We start from the raw sequence: 15550 nt of genomic DNA on the forward strand, positions 1-15550 counted from the left end.
CCCCTGCCGGGGGCGCGCGGCGGTGGATCTGGGACGTCGGGCAGCCGCGCGCGTCCTCCTCTCAGCACGAGCCACTGGGGCTGCGGTGCGGTGGCCGGTGCGCGCGGCACCGCGGGGCCGGCCCGCGGGGGCTGCCAGCCCGGCACCCAGGTGGTCACCCACGCCCCTACCTCGGGGGCGGGAAGAAGGCGCCCGGGACAGGAAGCGCGGTGGCGCGGGGAAGGCGGAGGTCAAGTTCCAACTGCCCCTCCACACACACATGCCTGCGCTCCTGGAGCCTACGCTACAGACTTGGCTTCCGATGGTCCCAAACAATGGGAGGGAGCGTGGAAGACAGGCCGGAGAAGGATTGGCCAGCTCGCTGGCGTCGGAGTCTTCCTGCAGAGTATCTGCAGGGCGTGGATTCAGCCGTTCCCCACCCCGTCCCCAGTCTCAAGTCTGGCCTGGAGCTGGGTGGAGTGGGGGATCTGTGGTCAGGGTGAGGACTCGGTCCCTGGAACTGCTGGGCGATGTGCCATTCCAATGAGGCTGCAGCGGGGCAGGGCGGCTTAGGAATGCCAGCCTGTGGTCAGAGCACAGCTTTGAGAAGATCACTCTGGCTGTGGTAAGGACAGGGGGCTGGTATGGTGGACACGACGATGTGCCGCTCAGGTCCCCTTTCAAGCAGGGTCTTCCTGCTCAGCCTCCAGCCGCCGCGTTCTACGGGGTTGGCTTCAGCTGCAAAGAGCCACCTCACCGCAGGTCTCCTTCCCCGAGCAGCCGCATCCCGTGTCTGAGGGCCTGGGGATACAAAGGCTGTCCATACAGTTCCGCCAATGTAGGACCCTGGTAGGAAACTCTGCGTTAGACGTGGGCACTTCAGAGTCCCCACCTGGACCGGCTCCAAGCTGCTTCCCACCAGAGCAGGGACTGGCATAGGGCAAGCCAGGGCAGGGATGAGACCCTCCCCGGTGTCACAAGTGAAAGGAATTAGAGAATTGCTCACGCTTTCAGCCAAAAGGTATCCATGAGGTCCTAATGTGTGCTGTGTCCTTGCAGGGTGCTGGAGATCCCGAGATAACTGAAGAGACCCCCCCAGCAGTCACTGCCAGACTCCACCGGACCTCCTGGCAAGGTGTCCAGCTGGACGGTGGCTCATTCATGCTCTCGTTTAGCCTTGGTATCTGTCCGGCTGTGGGGAGAATAGGTGTCCTTGTCCTTTCTGGGGGCCCAGGATCCCTCTGGGCAACAAACCTGAAAACTGTCTTATAAATCTTGTAGTACAAGACAGATACCACCATCTCTCATTTGATTTCACAGATTTGGAATTAAAGCTCCTCTCCTGAGGAAAAAAAAATGCATTTAGAATAGTGTGATCAATATGCAAATTTATTCAAAGCATGCAAGTGTGTGTTTTAGATTCTCTTGAAGAAAGTGATTTGGGGCTGGCTGGTCTTTTCCCGCCCAGTGCAGTCCTCCCCGGGCCCAGCCTGGCTGACTCAAGGAGGTCCTGAGCCCTTTTCAGCGAGCCTGACCGGCAGGACAGCCCCCCAGCCCTGCACACTCCAGGGGCCTCGCCCTGTGGAGACCATATTTCCGATGGCTGAGTCTCCCTCGGTGTGAAAAAGGGGCTCTCAGAAGACTAAGACACCCCCCATGCACAGATGGACTGCTGGGTGAAGAGGCCTTCGTGTGCGGGTACATCTGTGCCCCCCACAGGTGTTCACGTGTGAGGCTTCCACAGGTAGGCGGTCGTCCCTGGGGTGGCTATTTCAGTGCGTACAGAGCTTGGCAATTCTGAAAGCCTGGGTAGTTGCGTGCGGGACAGGCTGAGAAAACATGTTCTTGGAAAACAGGCCCCAGGCGCCTGAGAGGCACAGCCCCAAGCCCGGTGGGCCCAGAGGGATCCCAGACGGCAGCAGCTGGGGCGGAGTCTCAAAGAGACTGCTGTCATTCCTCTGGACAAAAACTCCGTACTCAGAGGCGGGCAATTAACAGATGATGGAGCGAGCGCTGCCCCGCTCTGGCCTGGTGGGGTTCAGCACCCCTCCCACCTTCTTAGGCAAGGCCAGCTGGGCGGGCAAGGCCTTTAGGACCAGAGGACTCCAGGCCTGCCTGCTGGCACCAGCAGACAGAACAAGGGCTCAAGAGGAGCGGGGAGTCCCCTGACCACGAGGTCCGCTGCTGTGCCCCTCTGGCCGCCTGCCTCGCACTAGCCGCCTACTCTGGGCATGCGGCTCCAGGAGGCACACTGCGCTCTCCCTCTTGTTTCCAGTGCGGCCGTGGCTGGAGCACTCTCTGCCTCCCTGCTTCTCCCCACCACACGCCCTGCAGCTCACCGCCTGACCTCCCCGGAAGAGCTGCTGCCAAAAGCAGGGCCCAGGCCCCTGAGCCCAAGGAGCCCCATCCCCTGCCAGGACCAGGGTCCCTGAGGGGCCAGGCTCATCGCTGTTTCCATGGGGATGTGTGCACTCTGACCCCAGCCTTTCTCCATCCCTGGCCAAATAAAGAGGGCTTCCAAGTGGAAACTGGCAGTCTTAAGCCACCCCTCCTCCCATGCCCCAGGTGGCCCCTGCCTCCAAGGAGGGGAAGGAATAGAGGCCCTTCCCCCAGCCCAGGCAGAGCGGGGGGGGGGGGGCCTCCCCGCACCCCACCTTCCCAGCAGCCCCTTCCCAGCCCTGCCCACTCGCTACACTCTCCAGACTTGGAAACTTGCCTTTTCCGAGGTCTGGCTCTGCCTGTGCTCCCACCCGGCCCGAGGGCCACTTCAGTCTGCTGGGACAGCCACCAGGAGCCAGCAGGCAGCACTGCAAGGCTCCTCAGGGCCACAGTGGCCAACCCTCCGTTGCATGGGGGTCGCTGTCAGGCAGGGAAGATAGACATGTGGACTGAAGCCTGGCTGAGGGGTCTCCCGTCCAAGTCCTGGCTAAGAGGCCTGAGCAGGAGGTTTGTCCACCCTCTCTCCTTCCACCTTGGGGCTGACCCCCCCCCCCCAGAGCCTCCCAGAGACCTGAAGCACCTGTCATCAGAGTCTCAGTGGTCACCTCCAAGAGCAAACCAAAGCCCAAGGCCAGGGTCCGGTCCTGGAGGCAAACACAGACCCTCCTGCCCCCAAAAGCCGCTTCCTGGAGACCCCACCTAGCATTCCCCCACACCCTCCAGGGACTGCACTTCCTACGTCCCTTCTAATCCAGCCTCTCTCCAGTAGGAGGCAGCCTTGGCCCCCTCCAGTCCATGCTCTGCATTCAACCAGGAGAATGTTTCTTTTGTGTTTTTTTTTTTAAATGTTTATTTTATTTTTGAGAGAGACAGAATGTGAGCAGGGGAGGGACAAAGAGAGAGGGAGACAGGATCCCAAGCAGGCTCCAGGCTCTGAGCTGTCAGCACAGAGCCTGCCAGAGCTCGAACCCATGAGCCATGAGATCATGACCTGAGCCGAAGTCGGAAGCTCAACTGAGTTACCCAGGCGCCCCTCTTTTTCTTTTTTAAGTTTTATTTATTTTGAGATAGAGCATGCGCATGAGTGGGGGAGGGGCGGAAAGAGAATCCCAAGCAGGCTCCCCACTGTCGGTACAGAGCAGGGAATTTTTCTAAACCACAAAACTGACCATGTCAGCCAACTGTTTAAAATCCTGCTTGACTCCTCGGGGCGCCAGGTGGCTCAGTCAGTTAAGCGTCTGTCTTCGGCTCCGGTCAAGATCTCAAGGTTGGTGAGTCTGAGCCCCACATCGGGCTCTCTGCTGTCAGTGCAGAGCCCGCTTCAGATCTTCTGTCTCCCTTTCTCTGCCCCTCCTCCGCCTTGCACATGCACTCTCTCTCTGTCTCGAAAATAAACATTAACAAAATAAAAAATAAATAAAAATAAAATCCTGCTATGACTTCTCCGTGTCCTTCACACAAAACCCACTCCTCAGCCAGTGTTGGACTTTCAAGAGTGGGAAGGACACTGCCTGTGCCTCTCCAGCCCAGCCCTCTCCCCAGAGCTCCAGTGTCTGAAGCTGACTCCCTCCCCGCTGGATGTCACCCCTTGGACAGCCACACCCACCCACCCTTGTTGGATGTCAAATTGAACTTCTTCTCCCCCTGCCCGTACATCAGATCTGAGCTGGGAGACTACTTTCTCCAGAAGCCTTCCTTGGCTCCTCCCAGGCTGGCTGAGTCCCTCTGGAAGGTACACACAACTCTGTGTTTATCTCCAGGTGGCACTGCTGCCTGGACCTGGATGGCCAGTCTCCTAGTCCTGGTTGCACTTTAACAGGTGGTTTAGGGCCCCACTAAAGTGCCATCAAACAACACAGTTACTGTTTCACAGTTGTGGAGTCCAGAAGCCTGAAGCTGGGGCGCATGTAGGGCCATGCTCCCTCTGAGGCTCTCAGGGGGAATCTTTCCTGGTCCCTTCCCAGCTTCTGGTGATGATGGGCAGTACTTGGTGTCCCTAGGCTTGCCTTGGCATCGGTCCACTCCTGGGCTCTGTCTTCACACAGCCTCCTTCTTGTGTGTCCACCTGTCTGTTTTATCTTCCTTTTTTTTTTTTAAGATTTTATTTTTTAAAGATTGTTGAAGGAGAAAGAGAGAGAGAGAGAGAGAGAGAGAGAGAGAGAGAGAGAGCTTGCACACAAGCCGGAAAGGGGCAGAAAGACAAGGAGTGAGAGAATTCCAAGCAGGCTCTGCCTGATGTGGAGCTTGATCACACAGACAGCAAGATCATGACCTGAGCCAGAATCGAAAGTCGGTTCTTAATGGACTGAGCCACCCAGGCACCCCCCTCTTTTTTTTTTTTTTTTTAAAGACTTTTTTTGAGTAATCTCTATACCCAAAGTTGGGACTCCCAACTCATAACCCCAACCAAGAACCTCATGCTCCACCAACTGGGCCTGCCAGGTACCCCTATTTTCTCTTAAGGACGCCAGTCACTGGATTAGGGCCCCCCTAAGAACTTCATCCTTATTTGATTACATCTGCAAGGGCCCTATTTCCAAATAAAGTCGCATTCACAGGCAGGGGGTTAGGACTTGGACATATCTTTGGGCGGACACCGTTCAACCCACATCTCTCTTACTAGCTGTACGACCTTGGGCAGGGTGTGAGGCTTCCGTGTGCACAGCGGGGCAGTAGGGCAGCGCCCGTGGGGAGCGGCTGGCAGGAAGCAATGGCCGCGTGAGGTCAGAGCCCGCCTTCCTGAGGGCACATGCTCCCATTTGCCCGGCGGCCTTCCCTCGAGGAAGCGCGGGGCACGCCCGGCTGGGGGGGGCGGGGGGATGGCGCGGGCAGCCGCGGCGTGGGGGTGGGCGCCGAGGGGAGCGGGGGTAGCCGGGCAGGCAAGTTCGCGCGATCCGGCCGCGGGATAGGGAGGCGGCCGCCGGGCGACCACAGAGGTTAGGGACCTGCCCCAGCCCGGGACGCTGGGCTGCCTCCGCCCTGGCCCCGCCCCACGTCACGCCCGGCCCATTGGCCACGCGCCTCGAGGCCCCGCCCGCCGCTCCGGCCCCGCCCGCTCCCCCCTCCTGGGGCGCTTCTTCCTGCCTCCGACCTCCCACGGCCCGGCTGCCGGCGGGTTGGGTCTCTGCAGCCTCGGCGGAGGGAAGGAAGCGATGCCGCGGCACCGAGGACAGTGATGAGAGGAGGGGCGACCTACGCCATGCCGCGCCCGTCCCTCCTGCGGCCCCCGCACCCTCGTCCTCCGCGGGGACTGCCCCAGGTCGAGGACCACTCGGGTCAGGGCTGCGGCCAGCGCTGCCCACTCATTCAGGCTTTGGCTAAAGAACCATTGGTTTGTGCTAAAGTAGCGCTTCTTTTTCTAATTATGAAGATTGCAGGAATTCAAAACCCAAAACAACAAAGAGAAGAACGTGAAAGGTCTTCCCAAGCCCTGGGCCTGCCGGAAAGTGTAAGCACTGGTAACAGCTTGGGGGACGCTTTGGACCACGGCTGTTCTGGACTAGTGACCAGCTTCAGCAGCCTGAGTTGGGGACTCACCGGAGAAAGCAGGAGCGGCCATTCAGAGCCAGCCTGCTGGGAAGCCACACAGGACACAGAGCCTGGCCTCTCTCCCTCACTCCTGTACCAGCCAGATGGATCATTTAACATTTTTTCTTGCAATAATGTCATTGCATTACTGCTGTAATGTCCTGCAACATTTACTGGAAAGATGCACAGATAACACAGAGCTCCCCCCACCCATTTCCTTTAATGTCCACACCTTCTATTTCCGTGGTAGCTTTATCACAACTAAGAAACCAACGTCAGTCCATCACCACTAACTAAATTCTAGGCTTGATGCAGAGTTCACCAGGTTGCCCACAAACGTAGAAAGAGCTTGCCTTTGAAAAAAACACTTTTGATTGAGGCTCCTGTATGGGCTATTGGAGAGAATCCTGTGCCAGACTGGCCCTCCACTGCAACCAATCATTAACATGGACAAAACAGACGAGGCAGCCCTTTTCAGGTGTGAAAAACAGGAAATGCAGGACTGCAATCCCCAGGGAAGGGAAATTCCTGAGGTCCACCTTGCCCACCCCAGCTTGCTACTGTGGCAGTCTCCCACCCTGGCACAGAGAGATGGCGTCCAGCCAGGCCACCCCATATTACTGAGCTGAGGACGCAGTGGTGCTGCCGGAATCCGGTGAGAGGGGAGTCTCAGAGTTCCCACTGTCCTTGGCTGAGGACGGGGCTGCACGGATGGTGAGGCCTCCAGGCTTGCCACAGAACAACTGTCGTGGGAGCTCTGGGCCCGCTGGAGTGGACACCTCGTCCAAGCCCACGAATGTCCCTGGCGTATGGCAGAGACACCGGGATCCGTGCCCCGGGAACTTGTCTATTCTTGATTGTCATGTGTCACGTTACCCCAAAACTTAATGGTTGAAAACAACAGTAGACATTGATTATCATGTGCAGTTTCTTTGGTCGGGAATTCAGGGTGGGTGAGCCAGCTTTGGGGCTGCAGGTGGGCTACCAAGATGGCTGACTCGGGTGTTTCTGGATATTGGCAGGCGGCCTCCGTTCCACCCCACAGGGGCCTCTCCACAAGCTGCTCCAGTGTCCTCCCAACACAGGGCTGGCGTCCCCTGGAGTGGGAATCCGCAGGAAAGAAGGCGCAAGCTGCAGAGCTCTTAGTGATCTGGCCTCGGAAAGCGCACACTGTCATCGTTAAAAGAAGATAACAGAATCTAGAGACTATACCGTATTATCCACAACAAGCAATAAACAATAAAGTCACTCAGCATGCAAAGAAAACAGGAGATGTGGCTATTACCAAGGAGAAAAAAAGAATCGACAGAAGTCAACCCTGAGCCCCATTTTAGGTTTGACAGAGAAAAACTTTAAGGCAGTTGTTTTAAGATACTCAATAATTAAAGGAAAATATGGTCTAATGAATGAAGAGAAATCTCAATAGAAAATAGAAGCTGTTAAAAAGTACCAAATAAAAATCCTACAAATGACAAAAAAAAAAAAAAAAATCACCATATGGGATTCACAGCAGACTGAAGCTGATAGAAGAGTGAATTTAAAGACAGACTAAGGGTCATTATCCAATCTGAAGAACAGGAAAATGTTGAAGAACATGAGCAAGCCATCTCAGGCACCTGCTGGACAATATTAAAGGGTTAACATATGTGTGTTAGAACCTGAGAAGGAGATGGGGCGCCTGGGTGGCTCAGTCGGTTAAGCACCTGACTTCAGCTCAGGTCATGATCTCTCGGTTTGTGAGTTCGAGCCCCGCATCAGGCTCTGGGCTGACAACCTGGAGCCCGGAGCCTGCTTCGGATTCTGTGTCTCCTTCTCTCTCTGCCCCTCCCCCACTTGCGCTCTGTCTCTCTCTCTCTCTCTCTCTTAAAAAATCAACAAACATGGGGCGCCTGGGTGGCTCAGTCGGTTAAGCGTCCGACTTCAGCTCAGTTCACGATCTCACGGTCCATGAGTTCGAGCCCCGCGTCGGGCTCTGTGCTGATGCTGGCTCAGAACCTGGAGCCTGCTTCCGATTCTGTGTCTCCCTCTCTCTCTGCCCCTCCCCCATTCATGCTCTGTCTCTCTCTGTCTCAAAAATAAATAAAAAAAATTTTTTTTTTAATTTTTAAAATCAACAAACATAAAAAAAAAAAAACTTCATAAAAAACAAAAAGAACCTGAGAAGGACAGAAAGGTAGGACTGACACAGGAAAAAAAAAAAAAAACAGTTGTCAAAATAATGGCGAAACTTTTCCACAGTTGACAAAAACATTGACTTACATATCCAAGAAGCTCAGCAAACCCCAAGCAGCCCTGCTGGGATGCAAGCACACATAGGCACTTCCTGGTCAACCCGGAAGGGCCCACAGCATGGAGAGAGTCAGGGGCCCTAAACAACCACAATCCAAATAGCCCACTCTATGAACTTTCCCCAAAAAGGAAAGAGCTATGTGAATGCACTGACTTGCCAGAGGCTCATGGAGGTTAGTGGCAGGGGGACTGTGCCTCAGTTCAGAATGGTTAGTGGTCCGGGGAACAGCCAGCCAATGAGAGAAAAGGGAAGAGAAGAGAGTCCAGGGGCACCTGGCTGGCTCAGTCGGTAGGAGCATGTGTCTTTTGATCCTAGGGTTGTGACTTCAAGCCCCACATTGGGCATGGAGACTAATTAACTTTTAAAAAGAGAGAGAGAGAGAGAGTCCAGAAACAGACCTTCCTGGTAGAACTTTGATATAGGACTATCCAATAAGAAGGCCTGGGAAAGGACTGTGTTATCTACAAATAAAAAATGAACTTGGGCTCGCATCTCACACTACACGCAGAAATTCCTGGAAACTCCAGATGGGTCAAGGAAGAACGAAAGAAAATCTTTAAGGGGTGCCTGGGTGGCACAGGTGGTTCAGCGTCTGACTTTGACTCAGGTCATAATCTCACGGTTTGTGGATTCGAGCCCCACATCGGGCTCTCTGCAGCCAGCACAGAGCCTGCTTGAGACCCTCTCTCCCCCTCTCTATGCCCCTCTCCTGCTCTCTCTCTCTCTCTCTCTCAAAAATAAATAACCATTAAAAAAAAACACACACACACACATCTAAACAGGCTTGAAGAAGAAGAAACTGGAGGTCTGACAGCACCATATACCAAGACAGGTTATAAAGCTAGAGTAACTAAAAGCACTTGGTATTGGCTCAAGTGTCGCAAAAACAACAAGCAACAGAATAGGGTCCCAACGGGCTACCTGCTGGCTAACAGACGTGCCACGATCGCATCAGGGGTATGTTAGTTGTTTGCTTCTGTAACAAGTTCTCACAGACTGAGTGGCTTAGCACAACACAAACCGATCGTCTCCAAGTTCTGTGGGTCAGAGATCTGATGCAGGTCTCGCTGGGCTGATGACCACATGTCATCAGGGCCACATTCCTTTCTGGAGGCTCCAGGAGAGAACCCATGTTCTCACCTTTGCCAGCTTGCGAAGGCTGCTCGCATTCCCCGGCTCAAGGCCCTTCCTTCACCTTCGAGGCCAGCAAAGGCTGCATCGTTCTGACCTCTTCCTCTGTATCAGATCTCCCTCTACCCTTCACCCCTGCCTCTGTCATCCATTTCTAAGGATGCTTACGATGACATTGGCCTAGCTGCCTCTTCCGGAATAATATCCCATCTCCAGATCCTTAATACAATTATCTCTGCAAAATCCCTTTTTCCATGTAAAGCAACATATTCCCAAATTCTGGGATTACGATGGGACACGGGCATCTTCGTAGCTGTGTCTGAATAAATGGTGCTGGATCTACTTGGTACCCATAGGGAAAAGTAATCCTGATGCCTGCTTTACAGTATACAAGACAAACACCAATTTTAAATAATCATAAGCCTACATGTGAAATATAGAACAATTAAGTTTCTAGAACAAAACATAAAAGAATGTCCTCATGACCTTGGGGTAGCAAAAATTTCTTCAACTCACCAAAAAAGAGATTAAATCATTAAAATCAAGAATGATTCCTCAAAGACACCATTAAGAGTTGAAAAGGTAATCTACTGAAAGGAAGAAAAGGCTTGCAATACATACATCTAAGGACTCATACCCAGCATACACCAAGAACTCTTACAAATCAATAAGAAAAAGGCAGACGACTGAATGGAGACGTTGACAAAGCACTAGCCTTACTTACATAGACACTTCCCAAAATAGCAAGTCCAAATGGTCAAGGGTAAATGAGAGGACGCCTCAAAATTTTCAGTCATGCAAAGGAATGCAAAATGAAAGCACAGTGTGCCTCCAGAATAATTATAGTCATAGTCACAACAGAAATGAGGGTCAGTGAGGGTATGGAGCGGCTGCACCCCTCCTGCTCTGCTGATGGCGGGCTAAGACGAAAGGACCCCTTTGGAAACCATCTGTCAGTCCCTGCGAACATTGAATTTAAGTACACCCCCGACCAGCAATTCTCCTATCAAAGCTGTATGTACGTGCAAAAAAGGCACATGTGAGAACATTAATAGCAACGTTGTTCACACTGGCCAAAAGCTGAGGGCCCATCAACCCTCCCAGCACTGAAAAATGAGCTGTGGTATACTCATTAAAACACATAATGGGATACTGTGTATCCCACTGAAAAATTCCCTATTTTTTTTTTTAAATTTTTTTTTTCAACGTTTTATTTTATTTTTGGGACAGAGAGAGACAGAGCACGAACGGGGGAGGGGCAGAGAGAGAGGGAGACACAGAATCGGAAAGAGGCTCCAGGCTCTGAGCCATCAGCCCAGAGCCCGACGCGGGGCTCGAACTCACGGACCGCGAGATCGTGACCTGGCTGAGGTCGGACGCTTAACCGACTGCGCCACCCAGGCGCCCCAAAAAATTCCCTATTTTATATACCAATGAAAAATAACGAATGTGACTCACAACAGTGCTGATGAGTTTGATAGACATAGCGTTAAATGAAAGTAGCCAGATTTAAAACGCATCCACCACAGTTGACTCTTGAACAGGGGCACCAACCCCTCCACCCTCGTGTACTGGAAAATCCACGTATAACTTTTGACTCCCCCCAAACTTAATTATTAATAGTCTAGCGCTGACCAGAAGCCTTACCAATAACAAAAATGGTCGAGTAAGGCATATTCTGGGGGCGCCTGGGTGGCTCAGTCGGTTGAGTGAGAGTCTGACTCTTGATTTTGGCTCAGATCATGATCCCAGGGTCATGGGATCGAAGCCACATCGGGCTCTACGGAGTGTGGAGCCTGCTTGGGATTCTCTCCCTCTCCCTCTGCCCCTCTCCCCCATTTGTGCTCTCTCTAATTTTCTTAAGTTTATTTATTTGAGAGAGAGAGAAGCAAGGGAGGGGCGGGGGGGGGGGGGAGAGAGAATCCCAAGCAGGCTCCACAGTATCATCGAGGCAGAGGAGCTCAACGTGGGGCTCGAACTTGTGAACCTCAAGATCATGACCTGAGCCGAAACCAAGAGTCAGTTGCTTAACAGACTGAGCCACCCAGATACCCCACTCTAAAATAAATTAAAAAGAGGGGTGCATGCGTGGCTCAGTCGGTTAAGCGTCCGAATTTGGCTCAGGTCATGATCTCAGGGTTTGTGAGTTCGAGCCCCTTGTTGGGCTCTATGCTGATGGCTCAGAGCCTGGAGCCTGCTTTGGATTCTGTGTCTCCCTGGCTCTCTGCCCCTCCCCCACTCATGCTCTGTCGTGCTCTCTCTCTCTCTCACAAATAAACATTAAAAAAATTTTACAAAAAATGATCCAGGGGCACCTGGGTGCCTCAGTTGGTTAAGCATCCAACTTTGGCTCCGGTCATGATCTCACAGTTCATGAGCTCAAGCCCCTCTAACAGTTCAGTGCCTGGAGCCTGCTTTGGATTCTGTGTCTCCTTCTCTGCTCCTCCCCCACTTGCACTCTGTCTCTCTCTGTCTCTCAAAAATAAATAAATGTAAAAAAAATTTTTTTAATAAATTAAAAACCAACAAACACAAAACAGGCCAAGGTGGTTTTGAGGCAGCAGTTAGAGTGGAAGGTGGTGTCTGAGAAGGGGTGACAACAGAGGGGGCATGAGGCTTCTGGAGCACTGGCGGCCTTCTGCCTTGATGGGAGAGGGGCAGCATGAGTGTGCGCACAACAGGGAAACGCTTCAGACTGCTCGCTTAAGACTTGACCACTTCACTCTACATACATAGGTATGTACACTTTACATACGAGTCAAATTTAAAGTTTAAAGTTAAAACCTTTCATTTTAAAAGTTTGCAAAATATACATTTGCATCACATTGACTCAGCAATCTAGCTTTTAGGGATTTTTCCTTGAATCCATCATGATTAAATTCACCTTTATATACAGAAACCCCTTCAAATAACAGTGACTGAGAAAAGATAGATGTTTTCTCACTTTTAAGTCAAACAAGTCCAAGGTTGGCAGTCCAGGGTCCTTTCTTTCCATTCCATCACCCTCAGTGCTTTGCAGGCAGAAGGAAGAAGGGTCAAGGGAGGCCGGTGAACGGAGAACCCAGCGCTCTGTTACGGAGACAGGGAGAGAACAGGCGTGGCCGTGGGCTCTGTCTCAGCCCCACAGACACCATTCTTGAGTACTCATGACCCAAACGAATGTCTCCTCCATACCCGAGCCCGGGCCACTGCCCCGGTCATGCAGGTTGTTCTGACAGGTGAGAGGGGGCTGGAGGCCAGCGCCCACCCCTTCTGCTGCGTGTGCCCGGTGAGCCTGCTTTCAGTCGGAGGAAGGCATGCCTTTCCCCATGGCGCTCAAAGGCGTCCTGGCTCTTCTACCCAAGGACCTTGGCCTCCAGCCTCACTTGAGGCCCTTCTCCCGGGCTCACTTCCTAGCCCCTGCCGTGGCCGATAAATGTGGGCCACCCACCACCCACTGTGAGCACCCCCCTCTTGCTCTGGTACCTGAGTCCAAACCCTCTTCAGGATGAGCAGCCTCCACGGGCCAGTGGTCCTGCCACTTCCCGCCGTCCCGCGCTGCTCCCACCTCTTCCACCCTCCCCCCACCCCCCGCCCCAGTTTAAATTTCCCAGTCAAGCCTTACGGCCACTCTTCTGCACACATCTTTACTCCACTGTCCCTCTCCTCCTTTGTCACGCTTCTGGGCAAAACTCCAACGCCGTCAAATCCAACTTCACCTGCTCTGAGCCTGATCGTGGCTGCAGTACGGCACACAGCGGGGTCTTTCTCTGATCCCTGATCTGTCTCCTAACCCGCCTCCCTAACCTGCCTCATGACCCCCCCCCATTCCCAACCTGCCTCCTAATCTTTTGTCTAACTTGACCCCCCCCCCCGCCCCGCCCCTAACCTGGCTCCTGGCCTCACCCCTAGCTAGATTCTCTGACCTCCCTAGCTAGGACACCTGTGCTGCCTGAATATTCCACCCTGTTTCTCTGAAGTCTTGTCACTTATGTAAACGTGGAGCGACTACGGAAAGTTGTGTTCAACTTGTGGGGAGCACAGGGAAAATCACAAGGCCTGTAAAAAAAGAGAAGAGAGACAGAAAAGAGTGAAAAGGGTCCAGGATACAAAACCAGACCTGCTGTGCCAGGATTCTGTGCACTTGGACCTGCTGCATGAGGGGCAGGGCAGGAAGGCAACTGTTCATACGGCTTAAAGGGTATGCACGGTAAGCTGGCAGGATTTCTACTTCTTTTTAAAAAAAAAATTATTATTATTATTTTGTTAAACAAGCTCTATGCCCAACATGGGGCTTAAACTCATGATCCTGAGATCAAGAGGCACAGGCACCCCTCCACTTGTTTCTTTATATTTTTTACAAACTTGTTATAATAAGCACATGCTCCTTACCTAACTAGAAAACCCAAAGTTTAAGGTTACTCTTGAAAAAATGAATTTCTCTAGGGGTATCTGGGTGGCTCAGCTGGTTGAGCACCTGACTCTTGGTTCTGGCTCAGGTCATGATCTCGTGGTTTTGTGGGTTCATACCCCACCTCGGGCTCTGTGCTGACAGTGCAGAACCTGCTTAGGGTTCTCTCTCCCTTTCTCTCTGCCCCTACCCTGCTCATGCTGTCTCTCTCTCAAAAATAAGTAAACCTAAAAAAATTAATTTATCTAAAACCCTATCCTGGCAGAGCTGTAGAAAGCATCACAGATGGTGTTCAGAAGCGCCCACCCCCACCCCCTCAACATTCCCTCAGTGGACACCCGACTTTTGGCTTCTCCCTCTCATGCAACCTGGCTAGGCCAGAGGTGAAACATCCCAAGGGGAAGTGCACGATGTTGCCACATTTCCTCACACCAGTCCCTCAACCCCTGGGGCAATACTGAGGCAAGTGGGGCTTTCCCCCCACTCACTGTCCTTCAGAGTCCCATGGACGTCTCATTCCCCCTGTGGGGCCTGCCTCCTTGCCCCTTGATGGCTTCGGAACAGAGCCGAGGGCCAATGCCAGCCACCAGCACTAGCACAAGCTTTCTCCTGCACTCGCGGCTTTGAAAGGCCAGTTCTGTCTGGTCCTGAACACCTATTTGCCAGGACTCAGACCTGACCCTGAGTAGGGGGACAACCATTGCCCTTCCTTATCCCACCCTTGCCTCCTGGGGAATGTATAGAAAAGAAGCCTGGCCTTATGGTATTTTTGGCTTCGGAGGCTTCAGTTTCAGGAATCCATGTGCTTAGATTTACTGCAGTTGAAGTCTCACTGCCCAGTGCCAATGCAAGCACCGCCTATCATCTCCCAAGTGCCCTGTACTACCTAGCTCCATTTTCTCCCACCTGAGATGGGGACTGCAGACCCATCCCAGTCCAGCGGCAGGCAGTTCTGGTGCAGGAAAACCACTTCAGGCGGGCTATTTCTTCCCGACGGTGAGGGCTGAGTGCTGGAGGAGCCTCCTAGGGAGAACGCCATTCAGCCAAATTCAGTCTCTTTAGAGTGGGGAGCCTGCTAAGACCAGGAGTTCCACATTCGCGTACCCCGGAGAACAGATTTGCACTGAGTACGCACTGCAGGACCTTCACCAAGCGGCACCCTGGGATAACATTAGCGAAAAAGAGTCGGGCAGAAGAGTCCAGAAGGAGGGAAAACACCTTCCAAGCAAAAGGTCGGAGAGGAGCAAAGCATGGGAGAGCGGAAGCAGTGTGGCGCGTCCCGAGAAAGCGCCTGGGGCCACTGGGCTGGAGCGCAGGCTGGTGGGAGTGGCCTTCCGGGGAAGACCGTGTCCACTGGGCCCCAGGAGCTGGCCACCCCATTTCGCCCAGCCTGCCTTCCCTGCGTCACCTCATCCATCCCCGCACGACCTTCGCGGAGAGGACACCGTCTTAGGAAAGGGGAGTGTGGGGCTCAAAGGTCCTGCACGGAGAGATCTGGGAGCAGGCGTTTGAGCGGTCAGCCCGGTGGGCCGGGCCGCGAGGTAGGGGCGCCGCCCTGGGCCGGATCCGAGACCGACCAAGGGTCAGCCATTCAAGCCGGGCTGTCAGCGCCCCTCCGCGGGGCCCTCCCCGAAGGCGTCCCCGCGGCCGTACGCCGAGCCACCGCCGCTCGGACGCGGAAGGGCCCAGCACGCGTGCGCAGCGGGCACGCCCGGCCGCGCGCCGGCTGCGCGCCGAGACCCAGAATGCCGCGCGCCCGCGGGGGCCGGCCGTCGCGAGGCTTGCCGGGACCC

The 15550-nt window shown here is 53.8% G+C and overlaps 1 protein-coding gene and 2 long non-coding RNA genes across 3 annotated transcripts in view; 2 read left to right on the plus strand and 1 right to left on the minus strand.

The window, feature by feature from the left end:
• Window positions 1–638: 638 nt before the first annotated feature.
• LETM1 (leucine zipper and EF-hand containing transmembrane protein 1) overlaps window positions 639–15550 on the plus strand; it is a 54273-nt gene continuing 39361 nt past the window's right edge. The window contains exons 1-2 of the mRNA XM_040496101.1: window positions 639–696; window positions 12547–12563. Coding sequence (XP_040352035.1) covers window positions 639–696; window positions 12547–12563 — 75 coding nt within the window. The remainder of the gene's footprint in view (window positions 697–12546; window positions 12564–15550) is intronic.
• Window positions 703–1344, plus strand: LOC121039459 (uncharacterized). The gene is made up of 2 exons (XR_005794811.1): window positions 703–828; window positions 1039–1344. It is a non-coding gene; the product is annotated as an uncharacterized LOC121039459 (long non-coding RNA).
• Window positions 6387–7704, minus strand: LOC121039454 (uncharacterized). The gene is made up of 2 exons (XR_005794809.1): window positions 7441–7704; window positions 6387–7116 (listed from the first exon to the last, which is right to left on the minus strand). It is a non-coding gene; the product is annotated as an uncharacterized LOC121039454 (long non-coding RNA).

Source organism: Herpailurus yagouaroundi, unplaced genomic scaffold, assembly GCF_014898765.1.
Source record: "Herpailurus yagouaroundi ecotype Mexico unplaced genomic scaffold, PumYag 28, whole genome shotgun sequence".
In the NCBI taxonomy this organism is placed as follows: Eukaryota; Metazoa; Chordata; class Mammalia; order Carnivora; family Felidae; genus Herpailurus; species Herpailurus yagouaroundi.